Here is a 22,624-nt window from a genome sequence, read left to right on the forward strand (position 1 = left end):
AGTGAGCTAGTACGCAGATATGGGTGAAATTCCAGTTAACGAAGAGAAAGTACTCAGTGTATACAACGCACGTGGCACACAACTATACCAAGCCCACGCAGACACATAACATTCAATTTTGGCACGCAGTTTACTTCACGTTAGCTTACCATTAGCCTGCTCGCTGTAGAACTTAGCCAGATGGCTAACGTTAACTAGGATTTTACCCCCATATGATCTGACGCAATCAAACAACAAACCTTGTTTTGCGCTTACCTTTAAACTGGGTCACACGTATCCCACCGATTCATTCAGGTTCTGCTATATGTGAATATTGCGCAAGATAAACAGTTATTTCCTAAATATTGGACGTTAACCGTAGCCTACGGCTGTGTGACGTTCATCGCTGGTTTTGAAAACATCCCAGCCGTTCGTTCGTCGCCCGTCCTCTCCGAGAAAAACCCAGCAAAATATGCAAGCGTCGTTCTCATTGGTCGAGGACAGTCACGTGACCGCCTGAGCCCCACCGAGCTTATAAGGTCTCCGTCTGCTGGACAGACTGTAGATGGGTATGTGTGGAAACGATTAAACCCTTTGTTTTATCGATGCTGTGAGTAAATCCGCACCTTTAATGTGAAGAATATTCTCTGTGCTTTCACATTTTGTCAGCTAGTGGCGTGTATAACATCTGTAGATAGCTATTAACGTGTAAATTTGGGACTAAACCGATTGGAGAGGGAGAACAGTAATGTGCACTTGACGTCATCTTTTCCGCTGCTGTGTGTTGCGGTCATGGATGTATAAGCGGTTAGTGGGAACTTTCTCGAAGATCACGGTTGAGGTTAACAGTGGAATGGCAGTTCTTTCTTGTGATCATGGCTAAATAATTTGGCGACAGTTTCATTAATAAACTGAATGCCCCTTTCAGCCCGAGGCGCCAACTCATTGTATCGGCCAGCTTTGAGTTGGTTGCGCAGTGACATTTGCATCATGGTGTATGTTGCGCGCATGCGTCATGGTGCATAATATTATATGTTGCAGAGCAAGCTTGAAAGCTGAAAGTCGCAAGAGGAAACTGGAGTGGGGGAGGGGCACCGGCTAGACACAAAAACGCCACCGGGGTGGGATTAAAATGACAGGAGCAGTTGTTGGAAGGGGGCTGTGTGTTGAAGGCAATGGCAAGAGGGTTTATCATATAATAGCTTGACCGGATTAATTTAGAAAAATATGAGTGTCCAGATATTAATTTAACATGGCTATAACTTAACTATAGTTTAAGGTAATTTTGTCATTAAGACTTATTCTCCAATTAATATCCACGTTATTGTTTTGAGTATGAATTGTAGATACCTTTTATTTAAATCAAGACTAGTCAACACAAAAGCAAATTCTCCAATTTAGTTCTGACTAGTGACAATGACATGGCTTATTATTTATAATTTCATATTGCTTAATTTGTTTAGTTTTTTTTTGGGGGTATTTGAAGCTAATGATAGTCAAAGTGGCATTGGGTATTATAGAATGAATTGCAGAAAGCCTTTCTGTAATATGTATTCAGTCAAGCTAGATTTAAAATAATCGTTGACATCACTGCATTAGGAATTTGGACTAGAAATATGTATTTGGATGTCTTCTTTTTTTCTTTGTATTACATTATTTCAGTTTTGTGGGGATGACTCCCTAAAATGCATTTATGTACTGTATAATTGATAGTCAAGTGAAACCCTCTATAAACTTGTCAGAGAAAGCTGTCACTTAAGTAAGATTGACAATGGAAACTGCGACACAAGCTTCTTTTCTTTTACAGCACAGCCCCACGTGGTAAAGCTTGGTGATATTTAACAAAATAGAATAGTACTTTTCTTTAATACTACATACTTGTTTTTTGTCCGCTAAAACAGTACAATGCAGAAAATAGCATCACTTAACTGCAATAAATGTATATGACATGGCAAAATAATAATTCTTAAAAAAAAACATTGATGCCAGAAAATACTTGTAAAATACCTAGTTTCTTTTATATGCATTTATATTTCAAGCTCTATTGACAAGTGTGCCTAGTAGAACTGTAGTTGTGGTTGTCAAGGCCATATTATAAATGTATTATTTGTACAATTAATTCAGTTATATTTCCTTGTCATTGTTAGGATCCTGTAAGTGACACCATGACACCTAGAGCACAGGTATATGAACATTTTATTTACACAACATTAAGCATAATGTCGGCTTCAGGGACAAGTTGCTTTTGATAAAAGCAGATGGTGGCCCAAAATGCCTACAGGTCCGGTCTTACACCGAAGCCTGGTCCTTTAGGAGGCTCTGTCAGAGAAGTCAATCCGCCTGCAGGCTCACAGGAGAAACGTCCGTTCCTGTAGAAAAAGGAAAATAAAATATGTCTTATCATGCAATCAGTGCACTTACAATGTTCCAGAAAACAAACTAATTTTGATTGATCAACCATAAAAATATAATAATTCAAGATGACTGTGTATGTACCTAGGCCCAGGTGGTGGGATTCTGCCTGCTTTAAGTTCATCAATAATGTCCTCAATGTCCTTAGGTGAGAGGTCCTCCTGGAAACAAGAACAAAGCAGGATAAATGAGAAGAAAGTAGAATAGTGCACTGCTTTTCACAGTTTTTCACATCCTTCAATCTGCATGAGCACCTTCTCATCCCTATTAAACTCAATCCTAAAAAGATAGTGGGGAAGGTTAGGAGTCCATACTTTGGATACTAATTTTGCAATATTGCATGGAGCACATTGTGATTATGGCTAATTCTAAAAAAGCAATACTTTTCCAGATATATAAAGCAGGTTTTACACTGTCAGTCAAAATGATCAGACTTCCTACATAACCCTTCTCAAAATTTCAAAATAACTGTTGTCTAGAGCAAAAGGACACGCAGAATGTTTCTGCCCTTGGCCAAAACTGAATCAGATATAGTAATAGTCAAAATAAAATCAAGCTGTCGGTCAAATCCACCTCATAAAATAACATGAGTTTCCTAAAGTCAGTGCTAAAGGTTAAACCAAACAACTGACTTGAATTTATTTTTAACATAGGTAACCAAAGCAGGGCTGGTTCTGACGGATTACTTTTTAAACCCAACCAAATCACAAAAGGTTGTGTTTTACAACTATATAGTCTGATCCAACAACACAAACAAGGGCTGAGTTACTGCATTATTTACTGTGTTAATATACAGACAGAATCAGACATTTACATTGCAAAACAACGGACATGCTGTTGAACAGGCATATCTGTGTAGTTACACTAATCTTGCCTCTACTGTTCCTAAAATGCTTCTTTCCAGGTTTAGAAGCCCTAAACAGCTAGATACATGCTTGTTCACAAACTGTACCATCTTGAATAAAACTTAATTTATGCAATTGCAGCATGAATTAATCTAATAGCCAAAAAGTGTGTGGCTTTCTGAGAGCTAATTATTCTCCTAAATTGCTAAACTACCACCTTTTTTACCACTTACTCTAGTTGTTAACACATTGTACCTGTTGTGTCTCTAATGATCACACCTCAGCTGTTATTAGGTGTTACAGAAAATAACTCCTTTCAGTCGCATTGTTTTTAATTGAGTCATTCGCTTTTGCTTAACTTGCAATAACTAAATTTCCCATGGCAATTGAGTGCAGAATTAGTTTTAGATCATGGTTAACCACAAATCCAAAAGCAACCTTTTTTTATATATCACATCTGGTTCATAAAGTTAATCTTTCTCCAAACGGAGGTCATGCACAAGACAAAGTTGTTATTCCAGCCATATTATTATTCAATCAAGATTATTTTTCTGGTTTCCATTTCCCCCCGTTATTTGTTTTGAGCCACCTGCATTGGCGTCCAAAAAAAAAAAAAGGTATCACTCCCGAAATAGGGCTGAGAGATGTATTCTTTGCAAAACTCATTTCAGGCTTTAACCTAATTTTGGTATAATGTTCAGTTTTGACGCCATCTACATCACACAGTAGTCAAGCACTCACATAATAGTTGTCGTTGATCTGGACCATTGGAGCATTTACACAGGCACCTAGGCATTCCACTTCTATTAGCGTGAACATCTTGTCTGGAGTAGTCTCTCCAACCTTGATACCTGTGGAAAAACAAATGAGATTGCCTTATATTTAGCTAATCTCCTGACAAGCTGCAGATTATGTTACCCAAACAACAAATACTTTTATCTCAAGCAGTTACAAGCCCTACCTGACATTACAAAGTGGTAACACTATATTTGAGTTATAACAAAACATATAGCCTCCCTATTTGGTTGATTAAAAGAACAAACAAATATGTGGGTGCTTTATTAAATGCCACACAGACTGAAATAGGTTAGCAGTCGTCTGACTTGATTTCAGTCTTATGTCTTCTTGTTTGCTGCTACAGCTTACTGTTTGAATTGCAGATACATTTACATATTTGTTTCTAATTGTGTTTATCTCAAATACACACAATAAAAAAAATGTCATCTGCCTTTTCAACTCTTCATTGGTGTCCCACCATAACATGGAAAATGACTCTCTTACCCAGTTTGTTTTGGATGGCCTCCAGGATGCTGTCTGAGTTGCAAAGCATGCAGGGTGTTGTTGTGCAGATCTGAATGAAGTATTTTCCCACGGGCTGACGCAGGAACATCGTATAGAACGTTGCTACTTCATACACTCTCATTGGAGCAATTTCTAGCACCTCAGCAACCTGAATAAAAACAATTACAAGCATTCAATGAGGTTTATTTACATGACACATAAGACATGGTGTTGTTTGGCTTTTCGTATAAATGTTATCCAACGGATTCTAATTGGCATCACACAGCTGTAAAACAAATTGCAGAAGAATCCCTGTACCTTGTTCATAGCGGAGATAGGGAGCCATCCATGTTGCCTCTGGGCTAAATCCAACACTGGGATGGTGGCTGCTTGCTTATGTCCAACAGGGTACATTGAAATGATAGCCTCAATCCTCTAACAGGGGGAGAGGGAAAAAAGATATTTTACCATGAATGTGGAGCTGTTCAGAATAAGAATCACTTTTGTACTTCAACAATTAGTACTTCAACCAATTAGACCAATTTAAAATATCAAACAAACCTCATACAAAATGATTACCTACACAGATATTAAGATAAACCTTTATATATAATATATAGATTTACAAGAGATGTACTGACACCAGTATATGGATTGACAATAACTTCAAATAGTAATATGAAGGTTCAATGTTTTAGTAATAACGATCAGGTGCTCATATTTTACTGTGGATATGGGGAAATCTCATATCTTTTCAGATAAAAAAAAAAAAAAAGATTGAAAACCGGAAAATAATTTGAATGAAACTAGTGAAACAGAGACTGGCTCGAAAAGTGGGTGACACCCATACAATTCAATAGAATAATTAATAACAGAAAAACATTATCATAATCATTAAAAAACTAAAGATAGGCATGTCTGCAATGCAAATCTGAACTGGCCAATTCAGGTTGAAAATATTAGATATTGGTCACTGCATACCCTAAATTTACTGCTCAATACAGATGTTAACATACCTTTTTGTTTTCCTCAGTGAAGTCAAAAGGAGTATCTGAGTTGTTGTCAGGAGTATCTCTGTGCTAAAACATAAAGACCACAGGATTAAATGACAGTTAACATTGTTTACACCAGAGGTACAATTGTTTATATTAAATCCTGTTTCAAAAATGTAAAGTTGCTATTATGGATTAATATTTACTCAACAACAACCACTTCCATGTGAGTAACACACACTGCCCCCTTGTGAGCAGCAAATATCCTTTGTGCAGTTAAGTAAAAACATAAAATGTAATAGTGTTTGAAGTTAAAATTGTCAAATAAACAACAACATTTCTCTAATCACAAATCAAAAACACCTTTACTATCAAGGGACAATACAACCATGGCATGTTTCCATTACATGAGAATATCACGTGATGTTTTTGTTGCACAGCATGGCTCTAATAGGCTCTGAAGGCAGCTACCAGGATAAATTAAGCGGCCATGGAAAACTGATAGCTTTGGGATTATTTAAGAAAATATGGAAGCACAAAAGGCTCAGGGACAGCTTCACCCCACAGGCCGTAAAACATTTGAACTCTTGAGCTCTGAGCTGATCGCAAGTCACTTTACCCAAAAACTGTCACTTTATCTTTATATACTTTATGTATTATATTAACCTCTGTGTGTGTGTGTGTGTGTGTGTGTATGTATGTATATATATATAACCGAATAATTCTTTTTTATATGAATTTGATTAGCATTGGAGTTGGAGGGACCCAAGGTTTTCATTGAAACAACTGCTTCTGTATTTTTATATATATATATATATATATATATATATATATATATATATATATATATATATATATATATATATAAACGTATCTCACATTTTATGTAGTATTGTATCCCTATATTTTACTTTGTACTATTTTCTGTCTTGTCTTATATTCTCATTTAGTTGGTTTTTTACTTGGGATTTTCTTTTCTTTTTTATATGAATTTAATTAGCATTGGAGTTGGAGGGACCCAAGATTTTCACTGAAACAACTGCTTCTGTATTTTCTATATTTAAAACGTATTTCACATTTTATGTAGTATTGTATCCCTATATTTTACGTTGTACTATTTTCTGTCTTGTCTTATATTTTCATTTATTTTTTTTTTTACTTGGGATTTTCTTTTTTATATGAATTTAATTAGCATTGGAGTTGGAGGGACCCAAGATTTTTACTGAAACAACTGCTTCTGTATTTGTTGTGCATTTAATTTTAAATAACTTGAAATTTAAAACAAGCATATTACTGAGTCATGCATTGATCACATTTACACATTAGTTTTATTGGCTGAAAGAAATACATATATGTCCACCTTAAAGAATAGGTTTATACAGTTTATGAAACTCAACTGGTGTAAGTTTGTGTTGTTATCAGTATTGTGTTTAAATGCTGGAGTGAAACAGGCCTATTTCATATAGATCTTCCAAATGTGGAACACAGAATGAAGAAAATAAAGCTGATTTTACTTCCTCCTGTTTAATCCTGTTTCACAAGATTCCAGTCCCACATATGTTTTGTTTACCCATTTAAAATGCATCAACTTGTAAATAATGCATTTTCAAACTATAGCTAACATGTTGTATATGATACCCTACACTGTAACATCACAAAAATAAAAATGAAAAATGGACTGATGCTTTGACATAATAAAAAGTATCTGTGTACATTATAATCTGCATGGTCTCTATTACAGCTAGGCTGCAGTGATACAAGACCACAGATGTCAGTTATAAGGACAATTAACAGTAATACAGATCTAGACAATATTGCATATTATTCTGGATGTTTTAAGGACCACAAAGAAAAATGTGATTGTCTATTTTGTTCTCCCTGGTATGTCAGCAATTCACTGCTTTCCCATGTAAAAGCAGTCCCTGATTTAATAGCTAGAATGAAATAAGAAGACAGACAGAATTGAAAACACTAATATTCTGGCCCCATTAACCAAACTTGACCATTTGTATCACAGATTCTGGCTGAAGGACAAAGACAACATGACAATCTAACCATAATTATTGTGGTTATAATATTACCCCATGAGCTGCAGAATGTGACACACAACAACACTTAAAGCCAATTGTGAGGCGTTTAACAAGGAGCCTGGCCACACACACCACACCACACACATCTCTTGACTTTGGCAAATAAACTGCAATTTACCACAAAGATGCCACCAGCTCCAGCGCGTGCAGCAGACCGATGCAGACTCCTGACCTGCCTGGCCTGCGAATACAGAGAAAAAAGTAGACAGATAAAATACCTGGTAGTGTAGAGAGAGAGACTTTTGGTGGTTATGTCGAAATAAATGGAAAAGTTTTTTTTTTTTTTAAATGGAAAAGTTAAACCGAAAAATACAAACTGGTGATGTTGTCATTGTCTACCACAGAGACATTGTGTTAAGACTTTTTTACATAATTAAGTATATTTGTTATAGCTACACATTAACTGACATTCTGTAAATTAACAACCATAACACAATTATCTGGTACATTAAAAAGATAAAAATATAACTTTTCATTCTTTTCATTGTATGTAACTATTTAATTATTAAGCTTAAAACATCACAACATAGGATACCCGGCCTTATATAAACATAACTTGGGTACTTATGGTTTATGTCTAAATAAATTATCCCCGCAATCACACAAATGTGTCCGTTTTCATTGACATTTACACATTTCTGAGGTAGAAATTACAGGTCGTATCTTAGTAATAGATACATCCTTGACGTACTAATTTGCATCTTTATTACTTTGTCACTCATTATTAGCAATATAAGATAATCATAAAAGACTATTTAAGATATTGCCGGTTTAAACCACACAGGGTGGAAAGAAGTCTCAATGCTAGCAGTGTTTAAAATACCAGTGCTTTGCCATATTGTACAACTGCAGTATCAGCGTCCACACACACACAGCTAACTAGCTACAGCAAAGAGTGAGTTACGTGTTTTCAACCAAACTCACACTTTGTTTTTCTATCTAAAATCAAATTGACATATAATAATAATCAAGCTATTTCTAATGCGCAATTGCTCCTGTCCAGGGTACATTTTCCTTTGCATTGCTTATTTTGTCCAAAGATCACCTTGTACACGTTTAACAGCAGTAAGCTAAATTAGCTAGCATGCTAACGTTAACGCTACCCAACTATACATAACGCCAGCCTAGCGGCCTCCACTGCTTGCCCTTGTGAGAAGTCATAGCATTTCTTTCTCCAAATTATCAAAAAATGGCCATTAAACTTTTTACCGAGAACCATAAAGAATATCACAAACATACCGTCTGCGATACTGCAGAGCGGACTGCAGCAGACAAAAACATCTTGGGGCTTAAAGTTCGGTGTGTTAGCAAATGGACAGGACAACAGCTGCGTCCGACATCAACACAAGCGTTTTGACGCTCGATTGAGAGGGTCTGACGTGAGATTCTACGTCATACGTCAGTCGCGGCGCAACTGAATCGATCCCAGACTGAAATTTGAGATAAAAAACAAAAACTAATCATGCCAAAAGCCATTTAAACCATAGATTTAACAATGATTTAACAATAATGTAACCTGGATAGAGGTTCACGTTGCATGTTTACCGGGGTTTACTAGGATCAGATTTTCCAAAGTATAGAGCAAATATTTTTATTACACGTTATTTCATATTATAATAATAATACAATGTAATAATAATACAAATTATAATAATAATAACTTTTATTTAACACTTTTGAAAACAATGTTACAAAGTGCTTCTCAGTAATAAAATATTTAGTTACAATCACGATCAGGGATTTTGTTTACTGGCTGACCAAATGCTGTTCTCTCTCTCTCTCTCTCTCTCTCTTCTCAGACCACACATCACCCTTCCTATCAGTGTCAAATCAAACCTCCTGGTGCCTGCATGAATCCCCAGCATTCATCTGCTACTGCACACTTTCTCCACCTCCTTGCTTGGGAAAATAATGCGATCAACAGGCCAGGGAGGGCTCACCCAATGAAAAAGTGGGAGTGCCGAACCCTGCTAGTCGATTGGCTGCCCTGGCCCTAAGAAGACTGTGCAAAACCTGCAGCTCAGGGATTAGAGGTGGGTCTTTATGCATGCTGAATTATGTTGCTTCAGTAGGCTACAAGAGGCCTTGTAGTGTTCTAACTTTACTCAGGAGGATCCAGACAGATCAGCAGTGACTCCAGATTAACCCATTTTCTGACTCACCCTCAGATTTCATAGGCCTCTCTGCATCTGTCCTTTCACAATGGTTGTTACTGAATCCCAGGACAAAATGTACTACCCTCCTGATGACCTAAAGAGGGATGCTCATGTGCCTGATTTTAACTCCTATCTGGCACTGTACAGGAAGTCTCTTGAGAATCCAGAAGGTAGGTCAAACACATCTGTATTTTAAGGGCAGTGCTTGCAGTTTTTCCATGCATTCCTCCCTCCCAGTATTCAGTATCTCTCTGTGTTTACCTACCCTGTCTGCAGCCTGTAACACTTACCTGAAATATCACTTTGTTTCAGCTTTTTGGAAGGAGGTTGCTGATGACTTATTTTGGAAGAAGCCAGCAACAGGACCAATGCTGCAGTACAACTTTGATGTGACAATAGGGAACATTTATGTCAAATGCATGGAAGGGGCTAAAACCAACATGTGCTATAATGTCCTGGACAGGCTTGTGAAGGAGAGGAATCTTGGTGAAAAGGTTGCCTATTACTGGTAAGCAACAATGTCTGTCCGCCATGAATGTTTGCTTTGATGGGAAATACTGCCTGGAGATACAGTATGTCAGGTATTCCAGTTAATAGCAACTTTTGTGTCCCCTGTGCTGACCCCAGTGCACCAAAGCAAACCTCAGCTAGTCCAACACAGTGTTCAAATTATACCAGATTTTATATGATTTGGGTACAAAACATTTTTTTTTTTTTTTTTTTTTTTTTACTGTACAAACCTACTTCTACTTGAAACTTGTCAGAATCTTCCAATGAAGAAAGTCCAATATAAGCCTTTTGGATTGTTTTCAGAACATGATTGTTTTCAGTTGCAATATTTTGGATATAAGCTCATACATTTTCTCACTCACTCTTTTAAGCTTATGACTTCCACCAAACTTTTTGAATAATTTTTTAATGTTCAGTATCTTGCTGCTTACAGTAAAGCCTCACACCCTCGACATCACCAAAAAGGTTCTACTATATGTTGTTTTGCCAATAAGAAGAGGCTTAGTAAACAACAAATAGTGGTTATGCAAGCTCAATGTTCAATGTAACTGGGCACAGTTGAGACCAGCCATCACCCACACACAATGGTCTTAATGCTGTTTGCACTACATCAAAACACTTATGTAATATATCTGCTCAAGTGTTTGCCATACTGATTTTTAGTATACAATATAAGGAGAATATAGTGTGTGATCTATGTTAATACCCTGTTTATATTCAGCTGCTTATTATTGTCCTGACATGGCCATTAAGATTTAGATCTGATTCCCTGCCCACTACACAAAGAATTCTCCCTTTGGGTTTTCAGCAGCAGGCAATAGTGGTGAACACTCACACTCATCATCTTTAGCACATAAAAAAATAAAAATAATGTTATCTTCATTTAAATGTGGAAATTGTTGACACAACCAAACATTGCTTTGCTCAATGCACACATTCAGAGCTAACAGGTACATTTAGCAGTTAAATAAAAGAGTTCAAGGATTGGACCCAGTGGAACTTTCTGGAATTTGGTTGGCTCTGATACTGTACATATTTGCCAAGAGGTACAACATATAAGACCTCTAAAGACAATCAAATATGTGCACTTGCACTAGCTGTTGCATTTATGAGTGCAGAGTTTCTTTTATTTCACCATCATCATGGCAATAAAGGTGATGTCAAGTTTGTAGAGTGTTTTGGCTTCTGTCCTGCAACAGAGACCAGCTACAATGCTGCCAGCTCGCCTGTGAAACATTGTGCCACATAGTTTTCTAAACAACTGTCCTGACAGTCATCCAAACCCAATATAGACCCTGCAACAGCGGGAACAAGTTATCTCCTCTGTGAACTCCGAGAACTCACAGGACGACATTATGTTGTCTGAGAGGGTACGTTTGGAGGGAACAGTGAATCTGGAGGGTGTTTATGACTGTCATAAAAGGATTTAAAAAAAAAAGCCAAACCCCTGGTTAGCACTATGTATTCAACACATACAGACAGATCTTCATACAATCTGAGACAGGTTTTGCATTACAGTAACATATTTGGGTTGTGTTCCTCCTCTTGTATGTTGACTTCTCAGGGAGGGGAACTCACCTGACCACCACATGGCCATCACTTACAGCCAGCTGCTGAGCCAGGTCTGCCGCTGTGCTAATGTCCTCAAGAAAATGGGTGAGAAACTAAAATCTTACATCTATATAACATGATAATACCTAAATATGTATCGCCAAGTAGCTAAAAATAGAGATGACTTGATCCTTACAAATGACCTGTAGCAGTCCAAAGTTTGAGTAAAACATGAAAGACATCAACACATGCCGAAATCATTGCTAAATTCAGCTTGGACATAATGATAATAAATAATATAGCATGCCAAAACACACCAGATATGGTTCTATGTGGTATGCCCATTGACATACATTACAGTATCTGAAACATATCCAACATATTTATACTCACCTTAAAGCTACATTGCCGTTGCTTGATTGAGTTGAGAAGTAACCCAGATGTGGCCAAGATGTGATTTGTGTTATCAAAAACCTCAAGTCTACTTGTTTCCTTGTTTAAGGTGTAAAAAAAGGAGACAGGGTGTCTATTTACCTTCCCATGATCCCAGAGTTGGTTTACACTATGTTGGCTTGTGCAAGGATAGGCGCTGTTCACTCCATTGTGGTAAGTAGTACGATGAACAGCCCCTTTCTTCATGCAAACAATGTTTAGTCTTTGTTTCACCCATTTTTGGAGAAGCAGAAAAGTGGGGTTGGCTACATAAATATGTAACATAATTTAAAGTTAACAAAGTATACAATATTTTTATCTTCTCAAATAATGTGAGAAACCCTACCTTCTCTGCTGCTCCAAGCAGGATTCAATCAGCATTGTTTTATGGTACCATTTAACCCATATGAAGCATGCATGAGTTCTAATCTGTGTGAAAGTAATTTTTCCTCAGTTCATCTCAGTTCAAATTAAGTCATTTTTGCAGACAGTCAATATGTAGGTAGACAGTGTTTGCCCTGCTTCTGTGAGTTATCAGCTGTTCTCTGTGTGAACACAGCACTGACAGCAACTGCACTCGATATATGGGTCAGACATTTACTGGCTGTATCTAGCTTGGGAAGGCATCAGACATTCTTTCCAAGGGAGCCAACACTATTTTAGCTTCTCAATCTTCCTCATCCATAGAAAGGTTAGTAGCCTTGTTAAAAATATCTTCAGGCTGCTCCAGGCAGGTTTGCTTTATGACTGGCAAAGGCCTATTTTGGCAGACGTAGTGTCAGCGACCTTGTCTTTGATTGATCATTGTTGTACATTTTCCAACTTTGTTTAGCTTATTTGATATGAACATCACTTAGCAAATTAAGGATCTTTGGGATAGTGCCAGCCTCTTGGATTCTCACGTGACTGTTAATGTTAATCATAAATTAGCTTGGCATGAAATTAAATCATAGATGGAGCCAGACACGACAGCCAATGCCACTCATGCAGTGACACTTTGCTGAGTGCAGAGTCCTCAGTGATTCATAATGCTATCATCAGCACTGAAACTTTATACTGTGAACTATTAACCTTGGCCAGAATACAAGCGTCTAAGTATTCTTGCTTTAAACATTACAAGTCATATCTGAGACACCAGAGCTTGATTTTTTGATTTTGAAGGCCAAATTTGTTTGGTTGCCACATTTTTGCTCGGCGCTCTGTTGTTAAAGCAACGTGCACCTTTGGGCTAAAGGTCCAGTCCAGTTTATTACAATTTGGGGCAAATTTTTTCCATTAATATTTATAATAATACAACATTGTATTGACAAAGTTCATTGCAGAGATCCAGAAACGCAACATTACTACTATAATGGCATCTGGCAAGAAACATGAGCAGTTGGAGGATCAAACAGTTTTTTTTTGACAACTTGTTAGCTTAACATCCATCACAGTCTACAGACTCGCACATAATTACAATGGTTGTGTGCCCACGTTTCCTGACCAGCGAGGGATTGGTTTAGATAATCTGGCTGAAATGTTGGCTTGTTTACAACCTATCATGTTTCTTGCCCTGTGACTGTGTCCCCCATGTTGCCGTGTTCCCAGATCCCAGCAAACAATGAGTACAATGTTATCAATAGAAATGATGGACAATACAGTAAGACACAAGTTGTACTAAACCCAAATTATCCTTTTGAAGGTCATACATTTTGTCTTGTCTTTCTCTTTGCATGTCCAGTTTGCAGGCTTCTCCTCTGAGTCTCTGTGTGAGAGGATCATGGATGCCCAGAGCAGTGTTCTGGTGACAGCAGGCATGTGGTGTAGCACTCAAGTATAAGATGGTTTTCAAGTTGTAAAGAGACTCAGTGTTTAAATACCTTCTCCATGTCAGTTCACACGGTTCATCATCTGTCTCTCCATCACTCTCCCACACTACATCCCTTTGTAATATACAGATGGTGTTTATAGAGGAGAGAAGCTGATCAACCTGAAACAGATTGCGGACGAGGCTCTGGAGAAGTGCAGGGAAATGTAGGTCCTGCTTACAAGGCCACCAGTTCTTAGAATCCACCATTATTTACACTAGCTGCTGGTAATGGGACTCAAATGCTGGCATACGAGTCACTAGACACACACACACACACACACACACACACACACACACACACACAGCAAAGCCCTATCAGCTGTTATCAAGGATGTTGAGGAAACACTGTCGATTTTCCATATTACGGGGTAGCCGGGCAACATGGGGAGATCTGATTCAAGCTGCCCAAGCTGCTCATCTCTTGGGGCAACATGAGTCTGGGAGAGATGTGTTATCAGGGGTGCAGGGATATCATTTAAAAATAAAATATATTGTCCATTATACCAAAGCCTCATGTGCCAAGACAAAAACTGAATCCAAATTTTAGCTTTAAAATATCACATTTTCCATATGAAACAGAGAGTTTGCCTGAAACTATTTGACACTTATTATATAAACCCTTATTATATTCGCTATTACCTTAATATTATATCATGTACTTTTTAACTTTTTTTTTTTATTGATGTTTTGGTCAGACAAATACAAAACCATAACTGTTACATTATTACAGTTACATGAATAGGAGTTACATTGTGTCTTTTTTCAGTATTCGCCCAGTCTTTTATGTTTTTTTTTTCACAAACAGAAAAAAATAAATAAAAATAAATAAATAAATAAAATAAAAAGGAGTTTGCTGTCCAGCAACAACGTACAACTCAAGCCAGGCCAACTTAATATTATTATTATTAATTTTCTCCATTTTGTACTTCTGGTACTGCTACTTCTGTCTGTTTTAAGAGGGATCCTTCCTCTGTTGCTCTTCCCGAGGTTCTCTCTCTTTTCTCTCAGTTTTTTCTGTTTTTGTTTTTCATTATACGAGTCAAGCGTCAGAGGGTGTTGCATTTTAATTAGATTGTGAAGCCCTCTGAGACAAATATTTCATCTATATAATAAAATTGACAAGTGCAGTTGAAAAATATAGCAAAAGAAGATGAGAGGGAGAAATAAAACAATGCTCGTAAATTGGAATTTTTATGTGAAAACTGGCACAAACTCTGGTAAACGTTTGGTCCAATATGAGAACAAAGACATGTCCCAAAAGCTCACATGGCACTTAACATTTTTTAAATAAACGCAAAGCAGGCCACCAAAACCACTTAGTAGCCATAAGAAAAGGTTTCGATGCCTTTTACATCTTTTCTTTTTTTTCCTCAGAACATCATCTAGTGTCACTAAATGCCTCATCATCGAGCATCATGCACTCAGGATAAAAAGTGGAGCTGCATGCAATAAACTGCAGGTAGGAATGTTTTAAAACATATTCATTACACACTGTTAATACTACTCATACTGTATATATCTAGCATAATCATATCTTTCCCCTTACCATTTATTCCATTCTATGTGTTCTATGTGTTATTAAGTCTGTATATACTCTGTATATTACTGCTTTTTGCACATCTGATTAGATGTTAAACTGCATTCTGTTGTCTCAGTACCTTTGCAATGACAATAAAGTTGAATCTAATCTTTTTTTTTTTTTTTAAATCACTAAAAAACATGTTCTCTTCAAATTTAGTAGTCAGAGTATGCCTCCAAGGGGGACAGTAAATCACAGTCAGTTCTAAATTGACTTAGTGTGTTGCTGCTTGTATTTTGGTGCAAAGATTTTATGTCTGGAATTTGTTCCCTGTTCTGGTGCGTTCAGACCCCCTGGGACTCAGAATGTGATGTGTGGTGGGAGGAGGCGATGAGAGACTCTCCTGAAGAGTGTGAACCTGAGTGGCTGGATGCTGAGGACCCGCTGTTTATCCTCTACACCAGCGGCTCCACTGGCAAACCCAAGGTAAGATGTTTAGGTGAATGCATGTACAAACCAGTTTTTAGTAGACACAGACAGAGTAGCTTTGCGGGGGGTTGGGGGGGGACACACACTGCTCATTTTCTGCTTGTAAATTCTCAGTGAAACCACATCTTTTGTATCACATGATCTATTTTCTACTCTGATAAGCCTGTAATGGCATTAACTGTGCTGGCTTTGACATAATCTGCTGTGAAGTAGGAAGCATTAATGGTTTTCTAAAAGGCATAAATACAACCCTAGAAAGTTGAAAGCACCACAAATGCATTCGAGTTTTGTGTGTATTATATTTTATTACTTCACAAAACACAGGGCTCAGAGCATCATAAAATGAAATCTTCTCCACCTCGTCTCTTCAGCTACCTTCATTTTGCAATCTGCTGTCTTCGTGCTGACCAATCATCTCCTCATTCATGTTTCTGTCCTCGTGTACGGTACAGGGTGTTCTCCACACTGTTGCCGGGTATCTGCTCTACACGTCGCTGACCTTCAAGTATGTTTTTGACCATCACCATGACGATGTGTACTGGTGCACCGCCGACATCGGCTGGATCACCGGCCACTCTTACATCACCTACGGCCCCCTTGCGAATGGCGCCACAAGTGTCCTAGTGAGTCTGAAAGAGACTTATTTTTTTTATTAAAGATCACCACAGTGCCATTAAAAGACACAAAGAGGCCCATTTCAAGAACTTCTTAGAGATGTGTGTGTGTGTGTGTGTGTGTGTGTGTGTGTGTGTGTGTGTGTTTTACCCAGTTTGAAGGTATTCCAGTTCACCCTCATGTCGGCCGGTTCTGGGAGATCATTGAGAAGTACAAAGTGACCAAGTTCTACACAGCTCCGACAGCCATCCGCCTGCTGATGAAGTACGGACAGGAACCACTGCAGAAGTAAGAGCCTGCATCCTCTGAATGTCAAAGCAGCTCAGAAATATCCAGATTTCCAGAAGCTACAACAGGAGTTTGACTCAAAACACAGCTTGGGTGGTTCGCGTGTATTTTTACAACAGCTTTCATATGGAAATTTCCACCTTTCATTTTTGAAAGCTCTCTTTCTTGTGTTCTCACAGTCCTTGGTGGTGAGGTGAAGAAAGCAAACTGTATAAATGATGAGCATGCCTTTTTCATGCATTTTCAACACTAAATTCACAAGACTCAAAAAAGATGCAAGGAAAACTCAATTTCTTAGTCTGTCAACACTCACTCCAAAGGTAAAGCTTTGAGAAAACAAGTTTTTGATAACTATTCAGAATCTGTATTAGCTTGTCAGTGCAACACCAAAGCTTGGCAAAAACAACAACACTTAAACACACCTTGAAAACAGGCACTGATTGTGTATATTCCCTTTTCCAAACCTGTTTTGCTTATTTGGGTTGACAACCATTAACCAGACATTTCACACAGCTCTAGTTCTATGGCATAAAATCTAAGGCAATAGTGTGACATTTTGGGAAATATGCTCACGATTGATACCACTCTTGCCTGTATGCTAAATATGAATCTGGAGCCAGCAGTCAGTTTGCTTAGCTTAGTTTAAAACAACTGGAAACAGGGGGAAACAGCTAGCTGTTTAAGGGATTCTTGATACAACTAAATAAATCAAATCAAAAAGCTGGGTTCTGCCCTTCTCTGACAAGACACCAGGAAGCCTGGCCCAGCCAAGAAGTAGTTTGACACTGTAAAACCACAACTTTTTTCCACCCTTTTTTTTTTTTTTTTTTTTTTTTTTTAACAGATTAACCAATGAGATATAAAGTGTTTATTAATGAGCCTTAGAGATTCTTTTAGGCAGATGTTGTAACCTCCGGACCGAGCTAAGCTAACCAAAAGCTAAAGAAAGTAAATAAGCATATTTCCCAAAATATCAAACTACTGCTTTAATTTCATCAACACTAAACATGTAAAACACCACCAGTGAAGGTAATAACAAATCAGTTGTCAGAATAAAAGAGCATAATTTTGCACTGATGTCTGTATGTAGCAAATCAATAATATGAAGTAGTAGTGACAGAAAATAACATGTAATGTAATTCAATCAGTTAGTCTCATTAAGATCAATATCTATTTTTCATGAGACCTGAGAAAAAGAAACATTCATAGTCAGACAACCAGCATACAAAAACAACACATGTAGGGCCAAACAACCATCAGTCCGTTAACCAATTAGAGTTGATATAGACAATAAAAAACCAGAGCAGTGATCAGTACCACATAATGATGGAATATAAGATATCTGAGGGACGTTTTCTCATCTGCCTCTATTAGGTATGACCTCTCCAGCCTGAGGATTCTGGGTACTGTTGGTGAGCCGATCAACCCAGAGGCGTGGCAGTGGTACCACGAGGCCGTCGGTAAGGGCAGGTGTCCCGTGGTCGACACTTTCTGGCAGACAGAGACCGTAAGTGCCGGCAACGCCATCTGCCTGCAGTTAACTCACACTTCAGTTTAGAGGGTTAGAATACATTGTAGTCCATATGCTGTTTAGTTCAGAGGAATTACTTTAAAGTTGAAAACATCAAATAACAACTAAGAATCATCATTGATATTTTTGAATTTACAGTCTAGATGTCTGGACGATATAGATAAAAATGAATGATTGCGGAAATGACAAAGCCTATGTTGCAATGTCATTATATGATATATATAGCTGTATATGAGCTGACAACAACCAGAATTAGAAACACTATAGAGCAGCTCCATCAAGTTCAAACCAAAATATAATATATATATATATAATATATAAACCATATATATATATATATATATATATATATATATATATATATATATATATATATATATATATATATACACAATTTTTTGTTTCCTCTTTAAATATCACTTTATTTCTCTACAGGGAGGTCATGTTTTGACTCCTCTGCCTGCTGCCACGCCACTGAAACCAGGCTCTGCTGTAAGTAACATTGGTCACCTCATACCCTGATACTGATAAATAAACAGACATTTTTATGTAAATCTTAAACACACCATCATCTCCACTGATGAGTATCATCAAACAAATCATGCTGGTAAGGAAGGGCTGGATCTGTCAGTATTTACTGTAACTAAACCAATGCAGGAGATCTATTTGTAGATTATGATCCAGGTTATGAGCTGAAAGAAACATACAGTAGCTGTTTAATAAGAGAACACAGTTATCTCACATTAAATCCACATCTTATATTTCAGACCTTTCCTTTCTTCGGGGTAGAGCCCACAATCCTCAACGAACACGGAGAGGAACTGGAAGGCGAGGCTGAGGGTTATCTTGTAAGTATTGTCTGTATTTTTATTTACCTGATTTAATTTAATTTGAGTTCTGAGCACTTTGTTTTGAAAGGTGCTTTATAAATATAGTTTATTATTTGTATTAATGGCAGCAATAGTAGCAGTACTAGCAGTAATACCTCTGTCATGTTCTGTATGTGTTTTCTGTGTTTTGTTACAGGTATTCAGGAGGCCCTGGCCTGGAATAATGCGCACTGTGTACAGAAACCATGAACGCTTCGAGAACACCTATTTCAAGAAGTTCCCAGGCTTCTATGTAACTGGTGATGGTAAGTCAACACTCAAGTTCACCCATCTGCAACACAGATTGTATGTCAGAAAAGTCTAAATACCAAAAATGTGCTTGATTTCTCACCAAAATACCAAATAGAGCCTCATGAAAGAGACAAAAAGATGCTATAAAAACTATTTCGCAGGTTATGCAACTTATTTTCTCCTCACTCTCAGGCTGCAGGCGGGATAAAGACGGCTATTACTGGATCACAGGAAGAATAGACGACATGCTGAATGTGTCAGGTACTCTAATGTGTTAGTGTTTTAATAACACAGCTACTTCTTAAAACCTTAAAAAAAAAAGGTTATTACAATCCAAAAAGTAATTTTGACTTTATGTAATATAACAACAATAACTTCAACACACACATTTGAACTTGCAGCCTTTTGAGAGCATTTTCTTTCAATTTCCTGCCCAGAAACTTTGTGTTTATTGATCTCTTACATGTTTATGTTTTGTCTCTTATGACTTTGTGTTTCTTGGTGTCAGGCCACCTGATGAGCACAGCGGAGGTGGAAGCGGCTCTGACGGAGCACCCGGCTGTGGCGGAGGCTGCAGTGGTGAGTCGGCCTCACAACGTGAAGGGCGAGTGTCTGTACTGCTTCGTCAGCCTCAAAGACAGCAGGGAGTTTACCCACACACTGGTGGAGGAGCTCAAGAGACTGGGTGAGGCTCTGACACAGGGGGGCTCACTTGAGGGTTAAGGGAAAAATCCACTCAAAATGATGTCAATTGTGGTTTTAAACCATTGTGATGTCTTCTCCTTTTATTTTTTTTCGATGTTTTTGATGCCTTTTTTTTTGTTTTTGCTTTTTCCAACGTTTTAAATTGTTAAATTTTTCTTCTACACATTTCCAGCGCTTATTTCTACATCCCATACTTTCTGATATAAAACAAAAATTGATATGTCTTGGTTCATCTTTGAACAATCCCTTCAATTAAATAAATTGAGATAAGTACATCAAATAAAATAGAATAAAAGACATGGTTAAAAACAAAAGCTATTGATGATTTATTAAGCTATTGATGACGGTTTATTGTAGTGCTTTATGGTGTGTTTTCTTATTCTCACTGTAGATAACTGGGCCATTATTAATATAAACATCAATTTATAAGAGCTTTTAGTCCAATTGTAAAGTCAAGTCATTTATATGAAATATTTGTAGATTTTCTGCTTTTGTGTGTATTTTTTAATATCTTTGGGGTTTGGACTGTCGGTCGGAAAATCGACAGATTAATCAATAATGAAACACATGATCAGTTCCATTTGCAGTTGTTTTTGTTGTCCTTTTTGCTCTCAAATAAGTGATATAGCATAGAAATATAAACAAAATATAGCACAACACTTAATTGATCCCAGAAGGAAAATATAAGTATATATTGGATTATCAATTTATCACATTTACAACCTACAGTTCAGATTATAGTGTCTAAAGCACACTTGTAATGTAAATATGTAAATGCTTTGTATACAAGTGTGTAACTGTACACAACAATGCTTTTTTAAATAAAAAAAAATTGTGGTGAAAATAAAGCTTGGATTGTTTACAAACTATCTGACATGCTTTTGCAAACACCATTGAATGGAAGCAGGCAGTTTTAACATGTTATTAAAATTAGTTAGATTTAAATTTCAGTCCAGGTGAGCTTTATTCTGCTCTGCACTGATTCCTTCTCTGTATTCTGTTGTCAGTAAGAGAGAAAATCGGACCAATCGCCACGCCAGACTTCATTCAAAATGCTCCAGCGCTGCCGAAGACTCGCTCAGGTAAACAGCTCAACGCCTCTTTAAAGACCCCATCCTCCTCTACTCTCCTCCTCAGTAACATCTGTCTCCTCTTCCTCTGGATCCATTTTAGGGAAGATCATGAGGCGAATCCTCCGGCAGATCGCACGCAATGAGAAGGACCTGGGTGACCTTTCGACTCTGGCCGACCCGAAGGTGGTGGAGGAGCTGTTCAGCCAGAGATGTGAAGCTGCAGCCTGAACAAACATCTCTCTCTCTCTCTCTCTCTCTCTCTCTCTCTCTCCTATGCAACAGTACACATGAAAACATTTACAAACTGCTGGTTTCAGATCAGCAAGTGCACTTTTGGGATTCAATGAAGGGGCTGGGATCAGAAATGTATACCGCGTTTAAAGTGTTGTTTTATGTGAAAAAAAGAAAAAAGTAGTTTCTTTAATTTAGTTGTTGCTTTGCATTTGGGCCAAGATGTCAAACAAACTAGACACACTATTACTAACTTTTATATTTTCATAAAAGTCTTTTCATGTCTCATATTGTTGTAAGAGGAAGTTCATCTTTTCTCTTTTTAAATCTTTAAATAAAATAGTCAGTTTTGCACAGCTTGTTTTTGACTGACGCCTGATTTTTAAATCTGTGATACATTTCCATGACCTGAGAATGAAGTGTTTTGTTGCCTTTGTCATTTTACCTTCAAGCTCAGCAGCTGATTGGCCCCCTCATGTGGCAGAAATTGTCCTATACAACTGCTATCTGATGGTTTACTGGAAAAGCCCTTTTTACTCTACTGCACAAGCTTTCTGCCTTTTGTCCTTTAATGATGCACAGAGCAGACACACACAGGGCTTTGAGTGCAGCAGAGAGCAGTGATTATGGGGGACAAAGATTGAGTGATGCAGAGAAGAAGAGAGGGTTGTCTTATCTTAAGTGCACTGGATTCTTTTGAAATTACAAGCATCAGTGGTCTCAAAAAGGAAAAAAGAGATTAGATTGCAGCAGATTGTTCTGAAAGTATCTCACAGGGACTGTTCTCTTATTTTACGGTAAATGCCGAGTCACATACAGTCTGAGGATTTAATTTGTTTCATTTTATTTGTCTCTTCTAAGCCGTTACAAGTCACATGCATGCAGCAATATACAGTATTTGTGTGTGTGTGTGTGTGTACGTGGGGGAAGATGAGGAGAAAAGAGCCTAGAAACA

General features: G+C 37.5%; 3 protein-coding genes across 6 annotated transcripts in view; 1 reads left to right on the forward strand and 2 right to left on the reverse strand.

Annotated features, from left to right (window-relative positions):
* The window catches only part of ankrd12 (ankyrin repeat domain 12), a 49,476-nt gene extending 49,007 nt beyond the window's left edge, over positions 1-469 (reverse strand). For all 4 annotated transcript variants that reach the window (XM_028593380.1, XM_028593379.1, XM_028593378.1 and 1 more), the window contains exon 1: positions 256-469. The gene's annotated coding sequence lies outside the window, so the exon portion shown is untranslated. The remainder of the gene's footprint in view (positions 1-255) is intronic.
* Positions 470-487: 18 nt separating this feature from the next.
* Positions 488-22,025, forward strand: acss2l (acyl-CoA synthetase short chain family member 2 like). Its single transcript, XM_028593381.1, has 20 exons — positions 488-548; positions 9,399-9,632; positions 9,768-9,925; positions 10,068-10,263; positions 11,830-11,921; positions 12,319-12,422; positions 13,969-14,041; positions 14,186-14,261; positions 15,472-15,556; positions 15,965-16,102; positions 16,558-16,728; positions 16,875-17,008; positions 18,383-18,515; positions 18,975-19,031; positions 19,307-19,387; positions 19,566-19,674; positions 19,853-19,921; positions 20,169-20,345; positions 21,373-21,447; positions 21,539-22,025. The coding sequence occupies exons 3-20, from the start codon at positions 9,802-9,804 to the stop codon at positions 21,664-21,666; spliced, it is 2,022 nt and encodes a 673-aa protein (XP_028449182.1). The 5' UTR covers positions 488-548; positions 9,399-9,632; positions 9,768-9,801; the 3' UTR covers positions 21,667-22,025.
* ndufv2 (NADH:ubiquinone oxidoreductase core subunit V2) lies at positions 2,158-8,985 on the reverse strand. Its single transcript, XM_028593382.1, has 8 exons — positions 8,839-8,985; positions 7,718-7,780; positions 5,534-5,596; positions 4,836-4,952; positions 4,518-4,686; positions 3,978-4,087; positions 2,476-2,552; positions 2,158-2,348 (listed from the first exon to the last, which is right to left on the reverse strand). Exons 1-8 carry the CDS (start codon positions 8,878-8,880, stop codon positions 2,255-2,257), a joined length of 735 nt encoding a protein of 244 aa, XP_028449183.1. The 5' UTR covers positions 8,881-8,985; the 3' UTR covers positions 2,158-2,254.
* Positions 22,026-22,624: the final 599 nt, after the last annotated feature.

The sequence above is a fragment of the Perca flavescens genome, chromosome 12, assembly GCF_004354835.1.
Source record: "Perca flavescens isolate YP-PL-M2 chromosome 12, PFLA_1.0, whole genome shotgun sequence".
NCBI classification, from domain to species: Eukaryota; Metazoa; Chordata; class Actinopteri; order Perciformes; family Percidae; genus Perca; species Perca flavescens.

Coding starts and splice junctions, on each gene's coding strand:
- ndufv2 (XM_028593382.1), bottom strand. CDS start 8,880: ATGTTTTTGTCTGCTGCAGTCCGCTCTGCAGTATCGCAGACG. Junction 7,781..8,838: donor GCTCTGCAGTATCGCAGACG/GTATGTTTGTGA, acceptor CTGTATTCGCAG/GCCAGGCAGGTCAGGAGTCT. Junction 4,687..4,835: donor CTATCTCCGCTATGAACAAG/GTACAGGGATTC, acceptor GTTTTTATTCAG/GTTGCTGAGGTGCTAGAAAT.
- acss2l (XM_028593381.1), top strand. CDS start 9,802: ATGGTTGTTACTGAATCCCAGGACAAAATGTACTACCCTCCTGATGAC. Junction 19,032..19,306: donor CACTGAAACCAGGCTCTGCT/GTAAGTAACATT, acceptor CTTATATTTCAG/ACCTTTCCTTTCTTCGGGGT. Junction 21,448..21,538: donor GCTGCCGAAGACTCGCTCAG/GTAAACAGCTCA, acceptor GATCCATTTTAG/GGAAGATCATGAGGCGAATC.